The sequence below is a fragment of the Myxocyprinus asiaticus genome, chromosome 24, assembly GCF_019703515.2.
Source record: "Myxocyprinus asiaticus isolate MX2 ecotype Aquarium Trade chromosome 24, UBuf_Myxa_2, whole genome shotgun sequence".
NCBI lineage: Eukaryota > Metazoa > Chordata > Actinopteri > Cypriniformes > Catostomidae > Myxocyprinus > Myxocyprinus asiaticus.
In genome coordinates, this window is record NC_059367.1 from 24,517,668 (window position 1) to 24,538,800 (window position 21,133).

At 37.2% G+C, this 21,133-nt stretch overlaps 1 protein-coding gene across 4 annotated transcripts in view; it reads left to right on the forward strand.

The window, feature by feature from the left end:
• Positions 1 to 20,923, forward strand: part of grid2 (glutamate receptor, ionotropic, delta 2) — a 646,068-nt gene extending 625,145 nt beyond the window's left edge. The window contains exons 15-18 of one of the 4 annotated variants that reach the window (XR_007892870.1): positions 9,923 to 10,163; positions 14,804 to 15,024; positions 17,463 to 17,657; positions 18,493 to 18,629. Coding sequence is in view for 2 of the 4 variants with exons in the window: in XM_051653314.1 (XP_051509274.1) it covers positions 9,923 to 10,163; positions 18,493 to 18,921 (670 nt within the window). In the remaining 2 variants the exon portion in view is untranslated. Of the gene's footprint in view, positions 1 to 9,922; positions 10,164 to 14,523; positions 14,603 to 14,803; positions 15,025 to 17,462; positions 17,658 to 18,492 lie in introns of all 4 variants that reach the window. The other 3 variants (XR_007892871.1, XM_051653315.1, XM_051653314.1) reach the window with 3 other exon arrangements.
• Positions 20,924 to 21,133: the final 210 nt, after the last annotated feature.

Sequence of the window (21,133 nt, forward strand, 5' to 3'; positions counted from 1 at the left end):
CATACATATTCAATTGAGCAGGGGTGTGCAATTATTTTGGTACTGGGGCCACATCAGCTGTTAAGTAGAACATGGAACAGAGAAGATAAAAAGTTCTGCATAGTTATATGTTTTAAACCCAGACATGCACTCAATGAATGATGCACAATTTTCTGACATGTATACTGATGGGACCATTCTGCGAATGCTTGAAGTTTTGCTGCTATACTTTCTATCATGTGTTAGCAAAACTGAATAAAGGCTGATTAAAATTATTAATTGATTATTTTACCATACTTCAATGCAATGGTAATTTAGTATTCAATTTAACACTCTATATCAGGAGTCTGGTTCAAAAGTAAAATAAAATATTCGGGAAAGAGATTCTAAAAGCTTGGTTACAGTGAGGCACTTACAGTGGATGTGAATGGGGCCCATCCATAAACGTTAAAATACTCACTGTTTCAAAAGTAAAGCCACAAGAAGTAAACAATATGCAGGTAAACGTAATTTTTGTGTAATAAAATCACTTACTAACCTTTTCTGTGTAATGTTATTGCCAATTTTACAACTTTGTTGCCATGACAATGTAATGTCAACAAACTCTAAAACAAATTTAAAGAAACTTTTTTGCCTTTAAACCCTCCAGAAATTGTCCCCATTCAACATTATGCCATAAATGCTGTTGACTGAGCTTAACTTGTACCGAACCCAGAATATTCCTTAAAGAACAGTAGCAGAGGTGTCCAAGTGTTCTCAGATCTTTCTATATGCAAATCTATAGACTGATGTAATCTGCTACCAATCCAAATATATTTGAGATTTATTGTTTATTGAGTATATGTAGTTTGTATATAGCATGTATGGGCAATTGCAAAATCAATGTCTTTATTTTAGGTTGTGATCTAAATTACACATTATTGACTGGTGTGCTAGTTTACACAGGTGGTGTGTCAGAGAGAAAGAAAGGTAGATAAAGTGTAAAATAAAGAGCAAAGGAGAAGGAGTCAGGAGAGTGCTCTCATTTGTATGTGATATATAGAGCCGTGTATCTTTAGAGAGTGAAACAAACAGCTGATGTGTTTAACTTTAAACCTGCACCTGCTAAACACTGCTGGGAGTTTGAATTGGATAGTAGATCAGTTTCCTAGATTTCATTGGTGCCCAAGCAATTTTAGTGGTGCTCCCAAGGACAAACCTGAGCCATATTTTGGGAACTCAGTTTTATAGAGACTTAAGAAAGGGAAGCTGTTTTGATTTGGCTGGGGAAAAAACAACATAAACCTGGCTAATGTGATTTTCTGATCTTAACAGATTTATACTGATTTAGCTTGTCTCCCAGCCTGGTCAAACTGGTGTTAAGCTTGTGGTCTCTGAGCCGAACAACTGATAAGTGCCCAAACGTACCAGCTAACTACCGTATGTATGTTATGCACCTCATGCTGCGTTCACGTCCTGTTGGAATTATTGTAATTACGAGATGGCAACACAGAGATTCTACAGGGAGTTGTTTACATCTTGGGACCTGGGAAGTTATTCATTTCTATGACAACACTCATAATGCCAAAAAACAATCCAGATACCTTAGCAACCACATAACAACACCCTAGCATCATGGCAATTCTGAATGGCAACCACCACTCACATTTTATTGTGAAAATGTGAAAATCTAGTTCTTGTTCTGTTTTTTGGTTTTTTATCAAAAGGTTATTAGAGGAGTGATGACCAAAAGTGAAGACCAATTACCCTATTTAAAATGGCACACAACTCTTAAACCTGACATTTTGCAGCCCACAGTACCAGTCAATTTCCAGGACAGATGTGAGTTTGCTTATACTCAGGGCAGATACCCATGTCAGGCTACTTGTGGCCACATGTCACCTGTTTACAAAAAGTCAGTCCCTTAGCAAATGGTGCTGGGAACACATGACATTTTGGACTCGTTGTCGAGCTGATAGAAATCATTAGAATCGAACCACACTATTGTTGTGTCACTGAAAGCGCTGAGCTTGATAAATAAATACTGTGTTAACACTGCAGATTTCTTTTGCATGAGACCCCTGGCCGGTTCAACCTGTACAGAGCCTGAAGAATGGAAAATATCCCATATTTTTAAAACTCTAATTATATATTATTACTAATTGTAGTGAATATTCCCTAGGTTTAAGGATGACCAGTAACAGAGAGAGATGTACACTCACTGAGCACTTTATTAGGAACACCTGTACATCTACTTATTTATGCAATTATCTAATCAGCCAATCGTGTGGCAGCAGTGCAGTACATAAAATCATGCAGTTATGGGTCAGGAGCTTTAGTTAATTTTCAGAATGGGGAAAAAAAATGTGATCTCAGTGATTTCGACTATGGCATGATTGTTGGTGCCAGACAGGTTGGTTTGAGTATTCCTGTAACTGCTGATCTCCTGGGATTTTTACGCATAACAGTCTCTAGAGTTTACTCAGAATGGTGCCAAAAACATCCAGTGAGCAGCATTTCTGCGGACGGAAATGCCGTGTTGATGAGAGAGGTCAACGGAGAATGGCCAGACTGGTTTGAGCTGACAAAGGCTACGGTAACTCAGATAACCACTCACACACGATGTACAATTGTAGCGAGCAGAATAGCATCTCAGAATGCACAGCTCATCAGACATTGAGGTGGATGGGCTTCAACAGTAGAAGACCATGCCAGGCACTTTATTAGGACCATAGTGTTCCTAATAAAGTGCTCAGTGAGTGTATATACAGTGTATCAATGGAGTCTACAGAGAGAGAGAGAGATTGAAATATAAAGAGCGGTATTAGACTGAGAAACAATTGTCTTTCTCCATCATTTAAAGTGTGTTGCAGCCCTCTGTTTTTCTAATTTATATTGTAAACTGTAAAGAAATTCCCTCTGTATATTTGAAGCGCAAAAAAAGTGTTTGCATTTGTCTTTTCTTTCCTTATCTCTTAGTGTTTTCCTAGCTCTTATCAAGTAGTTTGTCTGCTCACAGTCAGAGACATCTAATAACGTGATCATTTCTGCAGCTGGTTGCCATAGCAACAGCTCTGGCAGTCCACACTCAAATCAGTGTGCAGGGCCCGAGAGGCGAGCAGGGAGACTACATGACAGACAGAACTGAGAAGAGAACTGCAAATCCCCACTCGCATTATCCCCAAAGAACAGAAAAATTTGTTTGAAGAGCAAACACACAACCCAGTACACTGAGAGACAGAGAATCAATCTCAGTGTCATACAGGGTCTTGAATGAAAACGTGTTGCAGATAAACTGAAACACCCAGTTGTCATGGAGAATCAGGTTGGTCTGCACTTCTGCAATTAACAGGGCTAAGTGTTTGTGTTTAGCCCCTGATCTTGAGTGTGGACAATGGCCAACTGAACTCCCTTCACTGGGCTTGGTCAGTGGCAGCACATTTCAGAGAAATAAAGCATGGCAGGTAAATATGTTGCTTGCTTTTTGCCATAGCAAGTCAGTCAAGCACAACTTTTTCAGCATGTGCGCTACTTATCTTCCCCTTGTCGACCTCCATCACTTTTTTCTTCATTTTTCACTCTCTGTTTTGGGAGGAGAGGAAATAAATGACAAATTAAACATCTGATGTTATGAAGCTGTTGTTTCTCTGCGAGAGCATGAAGAGAACAATAGGGTCGGTTCAGTTATTAAGAGAAAAATTGCAAAGTTATTAACTAAGAACAGTTAAAGAGGGTATTTGAGAACATTTGTCAAATTACCAAAACTTTGTAACACTTATAAGGCTGTTTATGTAAACATTACTCAAAGCAAGAGCTACCATACACTTACAATGAACAATACTTTTACAGCATTTATTAGTCATGGTTAATGGTAATTTCTACATATTAATTTTTAACATTTAAAGTTATGTACTCTTATAGTTGAAGTCAGAGGTTTACATACACTTAGGCTGAAGTCATCAAAACTCATTTTTTAACCACTCCACAGATTTAATATTAGCAAACTATAGTTTAGTTTTGGCAAGTCGTTTAGGGCATCTACTTTGTGCATGACATGATAATTTTTTCCAACAATGATTTACAGACAGATTGTTTCACTTTTAATTGACTATCACAATTCCAGTGGGTCAGAAGTTACATACACTTAGTTAACCGTGCCTTTAGGCAGCTTGGAAAATTCTGGAAAATTATGTCTAGCCTTTAGGCAATTAGCCAGTTAGCTTCTGATAGGAGGTGTACTGAACTGGAGGTGTACCTGTGGATGTATTTTAAGGCCTACCTTCAAACTCAGTGCCTATTTGCTTGACATCATGGGAAAATCAAAAGAAATCAGTCAAGATCTCAGAAAAAAAAATGTGGACTTCTTAAAATATGGTTCATCCTTGGGAGCAATTTCCAAATGCCTGAAGGTACCACGTTCATCTGTACAAACAATAGTATGCAAGTATAAACACCATGGGACCACACAGCCATCATACCACTCAAGAAGGAGATGCATTCTGTCTCCGAGAGATGAACGTAGTTTGGTGCTAAAAGTGAAAATCAATCCCAGAACAACCACAAAGGACCTTGTGAAGATGCTGGAGGAAACAGGTAGACAAGTATCTATATCCACAGTAAAACGAGCCCTATATCGACATAACCTGAAAGGCTGCTCAGCAAGGAAGAAGCCACTGCTCCAAAACAGCCATAAAAAAGCTAGACTACAGTTTGAAAGTGCACATGGGGACAAAGAAAAAGGGTGAGGCTTGCGAGCCAAAGAACACCATCCCAACCGTGAAGCATGGGGTTAGCAGCATCATGTTGTGGGGGTGCTTTGCTGTGGGAGGGACTGGTGCATTTCACAGAATAGGTGGCATCATGAGGAAGGAAAATTTTGTGGATATATTGAAGCAACATCTCAAGACATCAGCCAAGAAGTTAAAGCTCGGTCGCAAATGGGTCTTCCAAATGGACAGTGACCCCAAGCATACCTCCTAAGTTGTGGCAAAATGGCTTAAGGACAACAAAGTCAAGGTATTGGAGTGGCCATCACAAAGCCCTGACCTCAATCCGAAAGAAAATTTGTGGGCAGAACTGAAAAAGCATGTGTGAGCAAAGAGGCCTTACACCAGTTCTGTCTGGAGGAATGGGCCAAAATTTCAGCAACTTATTGTGAGAAGCTTGTTGAAGGCTACCCAAAACATTTGACCCAAATTAAACAATTTAAAGGCAATGTTACCAAATGCTAACAAACTGTATGTAAACATCTGACCTGCTGCAAATGTTATGAAAGAAATAAAAGCTGAAATAAATAATTCTCTCTACTATTATTCTGACATTTCACATTCTTAAAATAAAGTAGTGATCCTAACTGACCTAAGACAGGGAATGTTTTCTACGATTAAATGTCAGGAATTGTGAAAAACTGAGTTAAAAAGTATTTGTCTAAGGTGTATGTAAACTTCTGACTTCAACTGTACATTATAATGTTATAACTTTATAGACATTAACATTAGTTAACAACATTAGTTAACATGGACTAACAATAAACAATACATCATGTTCATTTCAGTATATAGTAATACATTTTTTTTTTTTTTACATTTTCAAAAGTTGTATTAGTTAATATTAGTTAATGCACCATGAACTAACAATGAACAATTGTATTTTTTATTAACTAACATTAATAAAGATTAATAAATGGTGTAAAGGAATATATTGTTCATTTTTAGTTCATGATACTTAATTAATTAACGAATTATTTTAATTATTATTAATGCATTAACCTTACTGTAAAATGTTACTGTATTTGTTAACTACATTAGTTAACATGACTAACAGTGAACAATACATTTACTCTAAATTTACAATAGGTTATACATTTACATTATTGAATTCAATGTGAACTAACATAAACAAAAAAGATTGTATTTTGATATCTTAACATAAACCAAGATTAATAAATGCTGTGAAAAGTCATTGTTCATTGTTCATTTTTGATTTCCAATTGCATTAACTAGTGTAAACAAATAGAACCATATTGTAAGCTGTTACCAATTAACCATAATTAATAATGCTGTAAATCATTTTTGTTCATTGTAAGTGCATTAACTAATGTTAACATTTACAACTTTATTGTAAAGTGTTTCCGAAAGTTTAGCAAAAGTGAGCACACCAAAAAGTTGTTAATTTCACTAACTCTACAGCAACTTTCTTTCAGCATATGGCCATCAATAGGCTTATCTTAACAAACAAGGTAAAATCTGGTCCCCTCTGAGATGTCTACTGTCATCACTTTCTCTAGAGTCTCTCGAAGACAAATATGTGGTGAATCCTCAAGGGCAAAACTGGACAGTTGATTCTCGAAGAAAAAACGCCTGGTGTTAATGACTGTGGATCACACCGCTCTAATTTGTTAAAAAACACCAGGGTTTTAATTCATTAAGTACCAAGGCTGTTAATTTGCCTAGTACTCTCTGCTGGAAACCACAAGGTCAAAAATAAGCTTTCAAACACACGTCCTTGAAGGTTGACATTTGTTTTAGACTTGTTGAGTAGAAAGGTTAAAAGATTTCGACTCATCACTCATTTATTTAAAAAAATAAAATAAAAAAAAAGCAAAGTATGTGGTTAAGTAAGCAAAGCACTTACAATGTAAGTGTATGGGCCAGTCCACAAACATTAAAATACACACTGTTTCAAATGTATAGACATGATTTTAGTGTGATATTTATCGCCACTACAGCATTTACCAGATTTCAGGGTTTATAATGTTACATCGTCATGACAACAAAGTAGTAATATTGGATATAACTTTACACAGATAGGGTTAATAAACGATTTTATTACCCTAAAATCATGTATACACATTATAATGTTTATGTGTTGTGGCTATACTTTTGAAACAGTGTGTATTTTAATGTTTATGGACTGGCCCCTTTCACATCCATTGTAAGTGCCTTAATGTAACCGCATTGTTTGCTTTTTTAATATTTTTAATAAACAAGGGATGAGTAAAAAAATTATTTTGTGGTAATCAACATTATGCCACTAATGCTGTCGATTAAGGTTAACTTTTATTGAACCCAGAATATTCCTCTAAAGAACATAATGAACATAGTCTGCAAAAACCCATTTCAGGACATTTCAGTTCAAAATTCTAATTCATGCTTGCCTCCTTGTAATCCCATCAGTATTGTCAGACGTAAGCTATTGTCACACCCCTGAAGCAACACACAACGTGTTGACCCAACAAGTGTGTTGACATGTCCATCATGGCAACACTCATAAAAGTCACAGACTACTTTTTCAAATAGCTAAATGTTCAGATCTATCACCATAATGGGAAAGCATTCATCCAACATCAGCCATTACCAGTGTCTGATGAAACTCATGGATTTTATCAGCTCATTATAGCCATTGAACAACAAATTAAGTTGAATATTATCTTATCATATACTGTGTGGATGGATTATATCAAATTAAGATTTAGATATACAGTTGAAGTCAGAAGTTTACATACACCTTAGCCAAATACATTTAAACTCAGTTTTTCACAATTCCTGACATTTAATCGTAGAAAACATTCCCTGTCTTATGTCAGTTAGGATCACTGCTTTATTGTAAGAATGTGAAATGTCAGAGTAATAGTAGAGAGAATTATTTATTTCAGCTTTTATTTCTTTCATCACCTTCCCAGTGCTGTTTATATCGTTGGGACATAGATTACATCTTTGCTTACTCATTCACAGTACTTTGCATTGTTATAGCGCTAGACCACTGCAGCCCAGGCATGGTTTGGACTGCTGACTAAAATTGTCCTCATTGCTGTTGCAAATATTTTAAGCCACATACTGTATGTAAGTAGTATTGCATGGCTAAACGTTGTGGGCTCCTTTCATAAACGATCTATAAAGTAATTTTTTCTACATTGCTCCACTTTGTTTTGAGTCCTGTGTGCTGTGTTCAATAGCAGTGTGTGGATGAATCATTCTCCATCTGTTGATTGTAAAGTAGAACATTCAAAAGATGTTTTTATTTACTCCTGCATTATATTAATCTGAGACAGGGATAATCTAGCGTCTAGTGTCACAGTGAACATTAAACATTTACATGTGCATGTTCACAGCAGCAGCACTTTGGAATATAGACACTTGGAAGCTTGCTAGTCTTCACTTCGTGCTGGTGGCTTTCCTAACTGCAGACAGTCAGGCTAGAGAGAGACCACTATGCAATACAGAACAGCCAATCAATGAGGCAAATTCTTCTAAACCTTGGTGTCCTGTATTCATTATGATTCATTTGCAAGAGCTGAACTGGCATTAGTACAAACTGCCATCTCTACATAAGAACACTATTTTTTGCGGTTTCAAGCGGGTGGGAAGATTATGGTGCCTGCTAGTAATTCTGAGGAAATACTGCCCCCTGGTGTTGGGAATAAAAAAATAACCACTGTAGCAACAGATGCCACTGAACAGACTGGGACCATTGAGAGTTGTTTATAGGGTGATACAAAGATCTCAGTGGCACAGTTAATGTGGAAAAACAGAGCAATCCGATATTAAACTTGCATCCATAACACAGTCAATTTCCATAATGGGACACACAATAAAAATGTGCATAAACTTCAGTTATTTAATGACGTTTCCTATGCTTCTTATTTAAGCAATTTAATAAATGTTTATGAGCATATACAGTGGGGTTTAAAAGTTCACATAGTAAATTTTGGATTCAGAATCTAATTTAAACCCTTAAAAAACAAAGGTTTAGGATTCTGAAATTTTAAACTAAGAAACATCATAACACAAATTTGACACTGACCATGTTAACTCCTTTGTACAAAAGCTCAGATTTCCTTGATTCCATTGAAACACACAGGATACTCACTTGAACATTCTCAAATCATGCTTTGATAAAACTGATTATCAGGTTTTTAGTGCTTGTCCCTAAAGAATGGGGGGGGGGGGATGTTGGCATAGTGACTCTCCTCAATCCGGGTGGCGGAGGATGAATCTCAGTCGCATCCGCGTCTGAGACTATCAGTCTCAGGCTATTCTCTGTGGCATCCACGCACCATGCGCTCCACCGAGAGCGAACCACATTATAGCATCCATGAGGAGGTTACCCCATGTGACTGTACCCTCCCTAGCAACCGGGCCAATTTGGTTGCTTAGGAGACCTGGCTGGAGTCACTCAGCAAGCCCTGGATTCGAACTCGCTCGCGTTTTTACTCGCTGAGCTACCCAGGCCCCCCAAATACTAAGAAATAATTAAATTCATGTCAGTTTTTCCGTTTAACTTTTAACGGAAATTGTGGTAACACTTTATTTGGATGGTCCCAAGTAGATATTTAACTGACTATAAGTGACTTATCATCTGGCTTGCTATAGCTAGTAAACAGTGTTTCAACAATGTTTCAAAAAACATTCAGTAGACTATCAATAGCCTGTATAACAGCAGCAAAATAACAGCTTATCGACTGACTTGCTATAGCTAGTAAACAGTGTTTTAACAAACATTCAGTAGACTTTCAGTAGCCTGTATATATATCTTTATTAATGACCTTTTAATGAACTGATGTTCTCAACAATAACGTAAGTAGGTCATTAATAGAGATATATATACAGGCTACTGAAAGTCTACTGAATGTTTGTTGAAACACTGTTTACTAGCTATAGCAAGTCAGTCGATAAGCTGTTAATTTGCTGCCGTTATACAGGCTATTGATAGTCTACTGAATGTTTGTTGAAACACTGTTTACTAGCTATAGCATGCCAGTTGAAAAGTCACTTATAGTCAGTTAAATATCTACTTGGGACCATCCAAATAAAGTGTTACCGAAATTGTTATGCTGATAATATAATTTGTAAGGGGGAACAAAACTTAGAAAAGGAAAAATTAGAAAGGAAGCCTTTTTTTCCCATTCAGACTTTTAAACCCCACTGATTGTGTGTCTATTATCTCTCTGTGTCTCTCTGTGTAGGATCTTGGAGCTTCAGCAGAATGGGGACATGGACATCCTAAAGCTGAAGTGGTGGCCACAGGACAGTCCGTGTGACCTGTACTCTCCTGTGGGCACTCGGAAGACTGGCAGCGCTTTGGACATCCACAGCTTTGCAGGGGTCTTCTTTGTACTAGCGGCCGGTGTAGTGCTGTCCTGTCTGATTGCCACGGTGGAGACCTGGTGGACGCGGAGGAAGGGCTCCAGAGTGCCCTCCAAGGAGGTGAGAGTCTTGGGTGTGGAGGTGGGAGAGGATTGATCCTCCAGGGGATGCAGAAGTCTGATGAAAACCTATGCATAAAAAGCTTAAATGCAATAACTATGGAGATTTTCCAACCTCTTATCCAAGTTGGATGTGTTCCATTTGTTATTAAAAATCAAGAAGTTTTATGTGACAGCAACATCACGGTTCAATTTTCCCTTAAGGTAAAACAGCAAAATAAATGGAAATAAGGAATGGGCGGGACGACCAAAATCTAATATCTCAGTAATTTTATATCACGGTATATTTCACATTTCTGGAATATATATATATATATATATTTCTTTCTGGAAATTCAATGGAAAACTGGTATATATTAAATAATCAGGTTGTAATTCTGATTTTTTTATATATATATATTATATATAATCCAGTGAATTAAATACTTTATAAATTAAAGGCTTCATCTCATTTGATTATTTTTGATTATTTCGTTTGGATGCAAACCAAAAGATGATTATTCATAAAACAATTCATAATATGTCCCACATAACACCAGAGTATTTTCACATTTGTCCATGTTTTTTTTTTCATCATTATTTTTTACCGTTATACCACCCAGTCCTAGAAGGATGTAAGTAATATTAACAGAAAGAGGGAGCATTATGCAGCAAAACAAACAGCAGACAAAGCACTTTTTCCTCACTCTAATTTTTCTGATAGAGACATAAATAAACCAAACCCACCTCTCCAAAAAGAACACTAGGCTGTTAAATTACCTGCCAAGCACATTAGCTGTAATAGAGCTCTGTTGAGGAAAAAGGCATAAACAGGTAGGCCTACTAGAAAATAAATGTGCTGATATAAGCGGCATATAACTGTAAGGCAAGCCTCAAAGCAGTTGGACTAAATGCAAAGCCATAATATCAGGCTCATAAATGTGCTTTTTAATATCCCATCCTTCATTTCTTGGAGAAGAATTTAGATTAATGTCTTTGCATGTATTGCTTTTGTTAGCTTTTCCTGTTTTTGCTCTGTTGAGTTTACAGCAGTTTGCATATGATTCTTTGGCATTCAGTTAAAGTTAATTAACAAACGATTGCACACTCGCTGAATGTTTGTATTTCACATTAATAACACTGCAGTGACTGAAATGCAACTCAGATGTAGCAGTGACAGCACATTCATATTGCTGTTAATTAACTTTTAGATGTTGGCGTTTACTCTTTTTATTATTATTATTATTATTATTTAAAGATTTTGTTATTCCTTATGGCTCCCTGTTATCTTCTGCAACTGTCACATTGTGCGTTTTCCTTTCCTGATATAACATCCCCATCCCCACTGTGCCACAATCTCCCTCATTATTCTAATCAAGTGCCATTCACCCCAACATACATACCTGACCTCTCCTCACACCCCTCTGGTATGTGTCATCAAGCTCTCCACAGGCAAAAAAAAACCCCACAGCATTTCATCTGCAGCGTTCCACCTGATAAACAAAGCAAAAACAACTCTGTTGTGCTTTTGATCAATGGTCAGGGTTCTCCTCTCCTGCCTCCTCCCAAGCAAACCCCACCATGAAGCAGCTTTTATCTGTCAGGGGCAGCAGCAGTCTACTTATGACCCTACAGAGTGGCTCTTTTTCATCCCTGTTCCAGAGAAGACCAGGACTTAAAGTGTGCTGAACACTGTGTGGGCAGCCAGCTGGTTACCGTAATGTTCAGAGATGATTTGTGTCTAGAAATTAGTATAATGCATCTGTTTGGAACCCTGTTGAAATAATAGTTTTTTAATCCTTTTGATGTTTTAGTCAAGCATAGCACAAATGGCAGGGGTTTTTTTTTTCATATAGTGAGTTGAAAGATTCAGTTTCACCAATTTTTACTTCACATAAACTGTAAGCATGTTTATTTACAGCTAGTATAGTGTAGTTGAAAATACAGTGCCCCCAAAACATATTGGGACACTTTAAAATGTATGAATGCCTTTGCATTAAATAACAAAATATCAAACCAAGAGCATTTGCTTAAAGAACGATAGCACAAGCATACTTTTCAAGCAAAACATTTTACACAAATAAATTTGTTTGATTTTAAAATTTAAGACATTAGATGTATTGTTCAAAATTAAATGTAATTAAATGTTAGCAAAAAGTATTTTGATATACTTTATTACACCTGTGGTTACTCTGCAAGGGCACCTGTGTGAACTTAAAGGGATAGTTCACCCAAAAATTTAAATTCTCTCATCGTTTAATCTCCCACATTCCATCCCAGATTGGATGACTTTCTTTTGCAGAACACATAGATTTTTAGAAGAATATTTCAGCTCTGTAGGTCCTCACAATCCATGTGAATGGTGACCAAAACTTTGAAGCTCCAAAATTCACATAAAGGCAGCATAAAAGTAATCTATAAGACTCCATAAGTTGTTAAATCCATATTTTCAGAAGTGATATGATAGGTGTGGGGGAGAAACAGAGCAATGTTTAAGTCCTCTTTTACTATAAATTCTCCTCCCTGCCCAGTAGGTGGCGATATGCACGAAAAATGTGAAGTGGAAAAGACAAAAGAAGAATGTGAAAGTGGAGATTGAGTGTAAAAAAGGACTTAAATACTGATCTGTTTCTCACCCACACCTATCACATCACTTCTGAAAATATGGATTTAACCATTGGAGTCGTATGGATTACTTTTATGCTGCATTTATGTCCTTTTGGAGCTTCAAAATATTGGTCACCATTCACTTGCATTGTGAGGAAATATTCTTCTTTAAATCTTCATTTGTGTTCAGCAGAAGAAAAAAAGTCTTACACATCTGGGATGGCATGAGGGTGAGGGATGGGGTGGAAATGATGAGACCATTTTCATTTTTGGGTGAACTATTCCTTTAAGGGGAACTGACTTCATACATCCCTAAAAATTACTTTGGGACCATTTGGTTAAAATTGCAAAACAAATCTCACAAAAGTAAAGTTAATTCTGAGAAAAGGTCTAGCATTTTTATTATTATTATTATTATTATTATTATTATTATTTTGCATCGTTCACTTGCTTTGATAAATTGTTATCTAATACAATGATATTAATATATTTGTAAGTGTGGTTTAAGTGTCCAAACACCTTTTAGGGCCGCTGTATACTAACGACTACAGAGATGATTCTCTCTGAGGATTTTTGAAGTAAGGTGGAGCTCACACTTGAACCACACTCATTTCTGGCCCAGTGGTCGGATCATGCTGAGTTGGGCTCATTCCTCGGAGCACTCTTCCAGACGGTTCCATCAGACTAGAAGCTTGGCAGAGCTTAGCACAAATATTTACACAGCCACGCTGATAAAAATAGCACAAAATAGCACCGCACTCATGTCACAAATGTTTTTGGTTTACAGTGAAAACTCTTCAGTTTGATTGGGTTTTTTCTATCCTAATTTTCAATTTGGCACATCCTAAAAGCAGTTTTCCATCTTTCAGAATGATGCAACTTCTTCATTTCTGGTTGGTGTTTTCCAGTGTCTCGATGTATTCGTAATTCTTCTTGACTGCTTCCTCTTTTCTTTGTGATATCTCTTGACACCTGCCTAACACTGAGTTCGTTGCATATCACAACAATAGAATGACTTTGTGCTTGTGTCTCTGTGTCTGGCACACACACATACACATGCCAACACACACGTTGCATATGCCATGGTGTTAGTTTGTCCCTGTTTCCTCTCTCTGCTTCTCTGTGATCTCGCCGTCACGACTCCTTTTGTGGTGTCGCAATTTGCTCTGAAATGATTTGATATGATAAGTCGTCAAAACGAGTTCCACCTCATGGTGATGAATTACTTTTTGCCTCTGAATCCAGAGAGGACGAGCATGTGGATCTGTGGTCCAGAGAACCGGAGGTTTGCTGTGTGAATAAGCCATTCCACACGCCAAGCTTTGTGTCCTGATCATTTCTGAAAAAAACAGATGATGAAAGTTTTCACATCAGATGTCTGCTGTGTCATTGATACTGTGGTTGTCTGGCGTCCCACGGTGTCTCTAATTTTCTTGGCCACAGTATGAGGTCCACATTCAAACACTTAACTGTTTAGTCTAGAACATCCAAAGTAAGAAAAAAAAATATATTTTTTGCTTTTTTTTATAAATCCTAGACACAAAACAATGATTGATATTATATTCATAGTGGCTTTATTTTTTGCTGTAGTGGGTATTTGAAAGTTGGACCTAACGAGGTGGCATATTTAACAGAGACCGTCGAACGCCAAACAGTGCTCTATGTCAGTTATTACTCTTGACTTCAGAAAATGTTTGATTTCTCGCAAAGAAAAACAAATCATGTTAATCTGCTGTCAAAGCCTGAAACAACTTTTGTTTCATTTTGTTTTATAGATAAGTACTCTGTGTTGAGGGGTTAAGCGGGCATGGGAGAGAAATGCAAAATGCCATTTTTACCATCTCACACTTACAGGTATCTGGCTCCATGGACATAAAAAAAAGAAAACCAAAAATGTCTGTGTGCTGACTGTTTGTTTGTTTTCTTTTTCTACTCATTCCCCCACCTCCCTGGAAATAAACTTCTTCCCCATCCTCTCATTTGCCTGCCTCATCCGCTCATTCATACCAATGTCCTTCTTTGTACGCTTCCACACACGCTCGCACATACACACAGACACAAGCAGATGGTCCGTCATTGAGGCAAGATGAGCCATGTCATGAGCCACAGACTGACATCATGCTCACGCTCAGGCCTTCCTCCAATCACCTGTCACCTGCATGCTGCACCACACCCCTCGACTCCAAGCTGAGGCACACGTTTGCGATTCCCTCGCGAACTGTCTTCTGCCAACACTGAGCTACACTCTTTCCACACTCTGCAAGCCTCAAGCCCAAGTAGGTTAAGAAATCATCCCAGCACCAAATACAGCACAATTGACTTAATACTTGACTTAATTGACTCATCAGCCGTAGGCATACACTGTATACACGTCTTAAGTAATTACTCAATGGCTGCTGAGAGAGATTCCACTGGGGTACTACAATACATTTGAACTACAAGGAAGGTCATCATTATTTCCACAAACCTTGAGAAAGCTTCACTATAAATTATTTGCTCAGGAATGCAATATGTTCTATTTCCAATACCCATTTTCACATTTTCTTTAACCTGAAGTGCACAGAGATCTATTCATTAGTGCCAAGCTGCATGGACTAAAATTTGTGCTTAAAGAACACAGAAAAAAGCATGAGAGGATTTCATCTGAATATAGAGCTGGCATTTGCACAATTGCTAAATATTTAGACTGCTGCTACACAGCAATACTAAGTGCCTAATTCAGTATTCACACCCAACAGAGTAACTACAACAGGTAGAATGTTGTTTAAAGATTCCACTCTAGTGCGAAATCCATATCTATGAATTCTAAGATAAAGTGCTTTGGCTCAAATTCATTTCACAAATGGAGCTTTGAGCAATCTCACCCTGCCCATGAAGTAAGCAGTGGTGCTTTTTTAATCTACAAAACACCTAAAAATCTTTAGAATTTTATGAAAGTATTTTGTGACATCCGGACTAGAGGTCGACCGACAGTGGATTTTGCCGATACCGATAACCAGTGCTGGGTAGTAACAGATTACATGTAATCTGGATTAGTTAATCAGATTACAAAAATAAAGTACTTGTAATTAGATTTAATTATGTTTTAAAATACTCGTAATCAAATTAAAGTTATTTTTATGGATTACATGATTACATATTAATGAGGCAAAGAGTAAATTGTTCATACATTTTTGATCCCTTTATTTTGTCGTCTTTTTAAATTTTGTAATTTTTTATTCTTAATCAGCCAACGTCTGATAAATGTTTGGTAAGTGTTTGAGTGTTTTTTGAGTAGACACTAATTACACTAAAGATGGAGTGGTAATCTACACATAAATGCCAAACAGACTGCATTAGTGCGCTAAAGCTAGTTTTAGTTTTGCAAATTGCTTTTGTACTCGGCTTCAAAATTTACATGAATGTGACTTTTCAGACTTTTCAGATTTTTCATGGATGGTGTTTGTCAAAATTGCTGGAGTAAGGACGTTTTAGGTGTCTTTTTTTATATTTCACTCAGAAACAGACAAGCAGCGAGTAAACCACACACAAAAAAAGTATATAAATTATCATATTTTGATTCATTAAGTACGTTTTCTTAAATGCATTTAAGCAACATTGTCAAAATGTGCAAGCTTATCCTACCTAAATGAATGTGACATCAAATAAACAAAAATTAGGTCAGAAGTAATCCAAAAGCAGTCCGATTAGATTACCTTAAAATGTAATCCAAGAGATTACGTAACTGACTAAAATTCAAAAAAATCATCATGTAATTTGTAATCGGTACCACATTACTATTCAGAAGTAATGTACCCAGCACTGCCGATAACTAAGGTGGTGGAAAAAGCCTATAACCGATTAATAGGCCAATTGTTTTTAATAACGATTTATAGAATTAAAAAAAAATAATCTTAGTCTTTCCTTATTATGATGAGCACAGACACAGGCTACACAAGGCCAAAATGAATAAAATCCCAGATGCAGTTTATCGTTCAACTAAAATTCCAATAATTACCATTATTTTAAAGGGACGGAGACTTGTCTCTGTTACAGTGCTCTATAGTTAAGTAGGCTATTTAACCAATTTAAAAAGCTTTTTATAGCCTATATATTCACAAGCTGAAGAGTTTTGCATATTTATTTATTTCACCAGATACATTTTAATGAGTTATAAGGTTTATTAGTATTCACAAGATATGAAGTTGTGCTGACAGGGCATGTTTCTATATAGTCGCATTTTTCTACATGCTTTCCTTTCAATTTAGAACACTTGATTATCTAATCAAAATATGCACTGAAGTGAGGATAAAAAGATGGATGAATATTGTCAGTGATGACAGATGTAGATATAGCAAATCCCCTGGAGGTGTCACTGAATATGTTTATTTCACCTATAGAGGCTGCTATTATACAGTAGAAGCAAGTCTTTCTAACACTAGAATCCTCTGGCACCAGCCACAGAGGAACATGGTGGAATAAAAAAATAAACTATTGGCATAGATTTTGGCTAGTAACGGATAGCTCCAAAAAGCACCTGTCGCCACTGATTAATCAGTAAACCGGACCAGCAAGAGCAATTTTCAGCCAGCTGTCCCTCACACTGAACAATTTTACCAGGTCCCTTGCTAAAGAAAACAACAAATGGCTCCTTTCATGTAACGGCCTTTCCACAATCACTCTTTCCTTCACTCCTACTCCTCTCATTTACCGCCTTCCTCCACTGTGGTGGTAGGACAGGTACCTACAAACAGAACCCTCAACTCCCCGCCCCACCTTGGCCCAGCCAGGTTTCCCCCTGACCCCTCTTTACTCAGGGCGGTGCTGCCTGATGGTGGTGGCTGGAACCCACAAAGTGCTTTATGCTTCCCAAAAACGAGAGGCCAATTTATTCTCTCACAGCAACTACAAAGTCAGCCCACATCAACCTGTGAGTGTTTTTTTTAAACAATCCAATAATATTATAGTATTATACTACAACATATAGTAAATTATATTGTAGTTATGTTGCAGTAATACGTACTATAAAGCATATATAATACAGTTTTGACATAATTAAAAGAGCAAACCAATTTTGAACCCTACTGAAAATGGTTTCAAATGGCTTGAAAGTGGAAAGGTTTTGAGGCAGGATCTATATACACATTCAATGTGTCTGAGACACACAACATTAATGTGGTGATGTAAATAAATACCGTAATTGTCTATAGGATAAATTCAAGGACAGTAATAGCTAAGACTGATATGTTTTCATTACCATAGCTCAGTCTGTTTCCCTTTTTGTACCTTCCCTCTTTCTTTTCTGTCTGCTAATTGTATATACAATAAAACATCATCTGGCCTGCACCTTTAATACCTTCCTCCACCTCACCTCACCTTTATAAACTTCCTCCAACTTGTCTGTCTTTTTCCCTCCATTCCCAACTCCATCAAAACACTTCCTTCCTGTATCGCTCACTCATTTGTACTCCCTTCCTTACTCACTTGATGTCTTTCTTTGCCTACTTTCCCATCTCCTCTTCAATGTTTCACCCTATTTCCCTATTAACCACATCACGGCCGTCCTGCTTAACTAACCCATCCTGCTCTGTATCTTCTTTTATGACTACACCTCCCCCTTATCCTCACTTTACTCTTCTTTACCTCTTTTCTCCTCTGATCCTGTAACAACCTTTGCCCCTCCTTTTCTTTCCCTCCTTATTTTCTTCCTTTGGACTTTCCCTTCCCTCCCCACTCCACTTCCCTCCTTGTTTTTCCTCTTTTAGGATGATAAGGAGATCGACCTGGAGCACCTTCATCACCGGGTTAACAGCTTGTGCACGGAGGATGAGAGCCCCCACAAACAGTTCTCCACCTCCTCCATTGACCTGACGCCCCTGGATATGGACTCCCTCCCGGCTGCGCGGCAGGCCCTGGAGCAGATCAGCGACTTCCGTAACACGCACATCACCACCACCACATTCATCCCAGAGCAGATCCAGACTCTCAGCCGCAGCCTTTCCGCCAAGGCGGCGGCCGGCTTCGCTTTCGGGGCCGTACAGGACCACCGGACTGGGGGGCCCTTCCGGCAGCGAGCCCCCAATGGCGGCTTCTTTCGCAGCCCCGTCAAGACAATGTCCAGCATCCCATATCAGCCCACCCCAGCCCCCAGTTTCAGCTATGGCAATGACCCGGACAGGGGCACCTCCATATAAACTGCAGGGGTCCTGGGCCTGTGAATTGGAAACAAACACACAAAAGAAATATATGTAAATACAAATGTTAATTTTTGGTTGTCGTTTTCTCTTGGCTTTTGCTCTTTGCGGCGGAATGCAGAGTACTCAACAACGAGATGAGTTTGGAATAAAATGATCATTATTGTCTTTGTGGTTGTCAGGAGATTTCATCTGTGAACAAAATGCCTTTTTTGCCACGATAAATTTTTCTTTTGTGGGGAGAACAAAAAAGACTGCATCAGATGTTTCAATGATGGTGACCTTTTTGTTTTGTTTAAAAAAAAAAAAAAAGAAAAAAAAAAAGAAACTGTGCCAAGTGTTCCACAAATCTGCAATAACTCAGTTTCAAAAAATCGTGTCAACTTGTCTACTAAATCTTGCTTCTCGCTCGTCTCAGTGCTCAGTAAATGTTCAGTACTCCCTCTAGTGGAGGTGTTAAACAAGGCAGCCAAGACTGCGCTGCTAACATCAAAGAAAGCAACAGGTAACCTGTGAAAATCAGGACTGCAGCTTTTCTCTGATTCCCCGGCAATGTACCAGGGCCCACAGCATGGGACTGTGTTTCTAATGACTTCTCATCCTCTCTGCCATCTCCCTAAGGATGAGATTTACATTCAGTCTTTAAAGGATTATCTGTGGGAAATAATAACTGAACTTGAAAATAAAAAAGTTATTAGACAGGAGGGAAGATAAAACAAATGCTACTAAATGTCTCCTACTGACTTTTAAGTATAACAAATCTTAAATGCGTGGAATGTGTCTGGTCAGAGAGTTTTAACAACAAAAAAAAGTTCAAAGCTGTCTGTAGTTTTAGTTATCTTTTTTTTATTATTATTATTATTATTATTAGTTTTAACATTTCTTCAGTGCCATCATCTTATATTGGTTTGCACCATTAAATCATCAAATGTTTGTATTCACTTCTGTAGCTGTACTCCAGGATTTGGCAAAAAAACAACATTCTGTAGAACAGCTTTATTGTATATGACATAAGCTTGCAGCTGTGTATCATAGATTTTGGAGATCAAAGATCGAAAGAGTTTTTAAATGAATTCTTTACACAAGCCTTAGAAGATGGGGCTTTTTTTACTTGTGAAAAGTCAGTCCTCAACTGAATGCAACGCCATCTGAAAAAGCTGATACAGTGGCCACTTTTGAGGGGTTATTTGAAATATCTTTTTATTTCATTTCATAAATGTTAAGGGGTAATATTTATCTAACTTTTTTTTTAAAGTGCTAATTGTTTAAACAAGGCCATCGATATGTGGTAACAGTTAAAAAAAAAAATTAAACATTTTGAGAACAAAAGCAAAAAAAAACAAATCCTTTTCACTAACATAAACTGTATTAATATTTACTAATGTTAGTCATTTAGAATGAGCTTTCAGTTTGTTATTCTCTGACTAATTCGCAAATGTTGTGTGTAGAGAACAGCAAGTGTTTTGACGCAAGCCTTCTAGATGTACTTTTCTTAAGATATGATTACTGAAAGACTATAGGAGCAATTTTTATTGAGTATCAGTTTAAAGATTTTTATTTAGGATAAATGAAGATACATTAAAATGTATATTTTACATGCAGATAATTTTTGTTGGATTAAAGAAGATATAGAGTATACTGTAATATCTGAGCCTGTAAAGCTCAGTTAGCCACTATCACATTACATGAAGTTCTCCACAGTCTCTCTGATGGTAAGGTATTGTCATTTGACTTCATTTCATTTTGATTTCTTAATTTATCAAAAAGGAGGCAAGGGTTTTTCCGTAAAAAAGCATGCAAAACTATGCCTGTAACCGTTTTAATTTCATACATAGAATTGTACAGGATTACTTCATTTTCAACTGATTATAATGTACAGTATTTAATATAGGCCTATTTTGTTGTATGTGTTGCATATTATTCAAATGGAACAAACTGAGGCCTCTGTTACAAGTGGCAAAGCTTTCTGTGTATAATTTGTCTAATAAACATGTTTTCTACAGTGGCTTTTGTTGTCTTTTTTGTATGTTATCATCCTAATAATGTCATCAATATAAATGAAATTCCACCAACAGACATAATAGTGTCCTGAAATGCTATACATGTAAGTAAACTAAACTAGTTTGTCTTTACAATCTCAGGATGAGCTGATGAAGTGCAGTGTTTTGATGCACAACACAGTAAGGGTTATGGTCAAAGGTTACCCACTGCT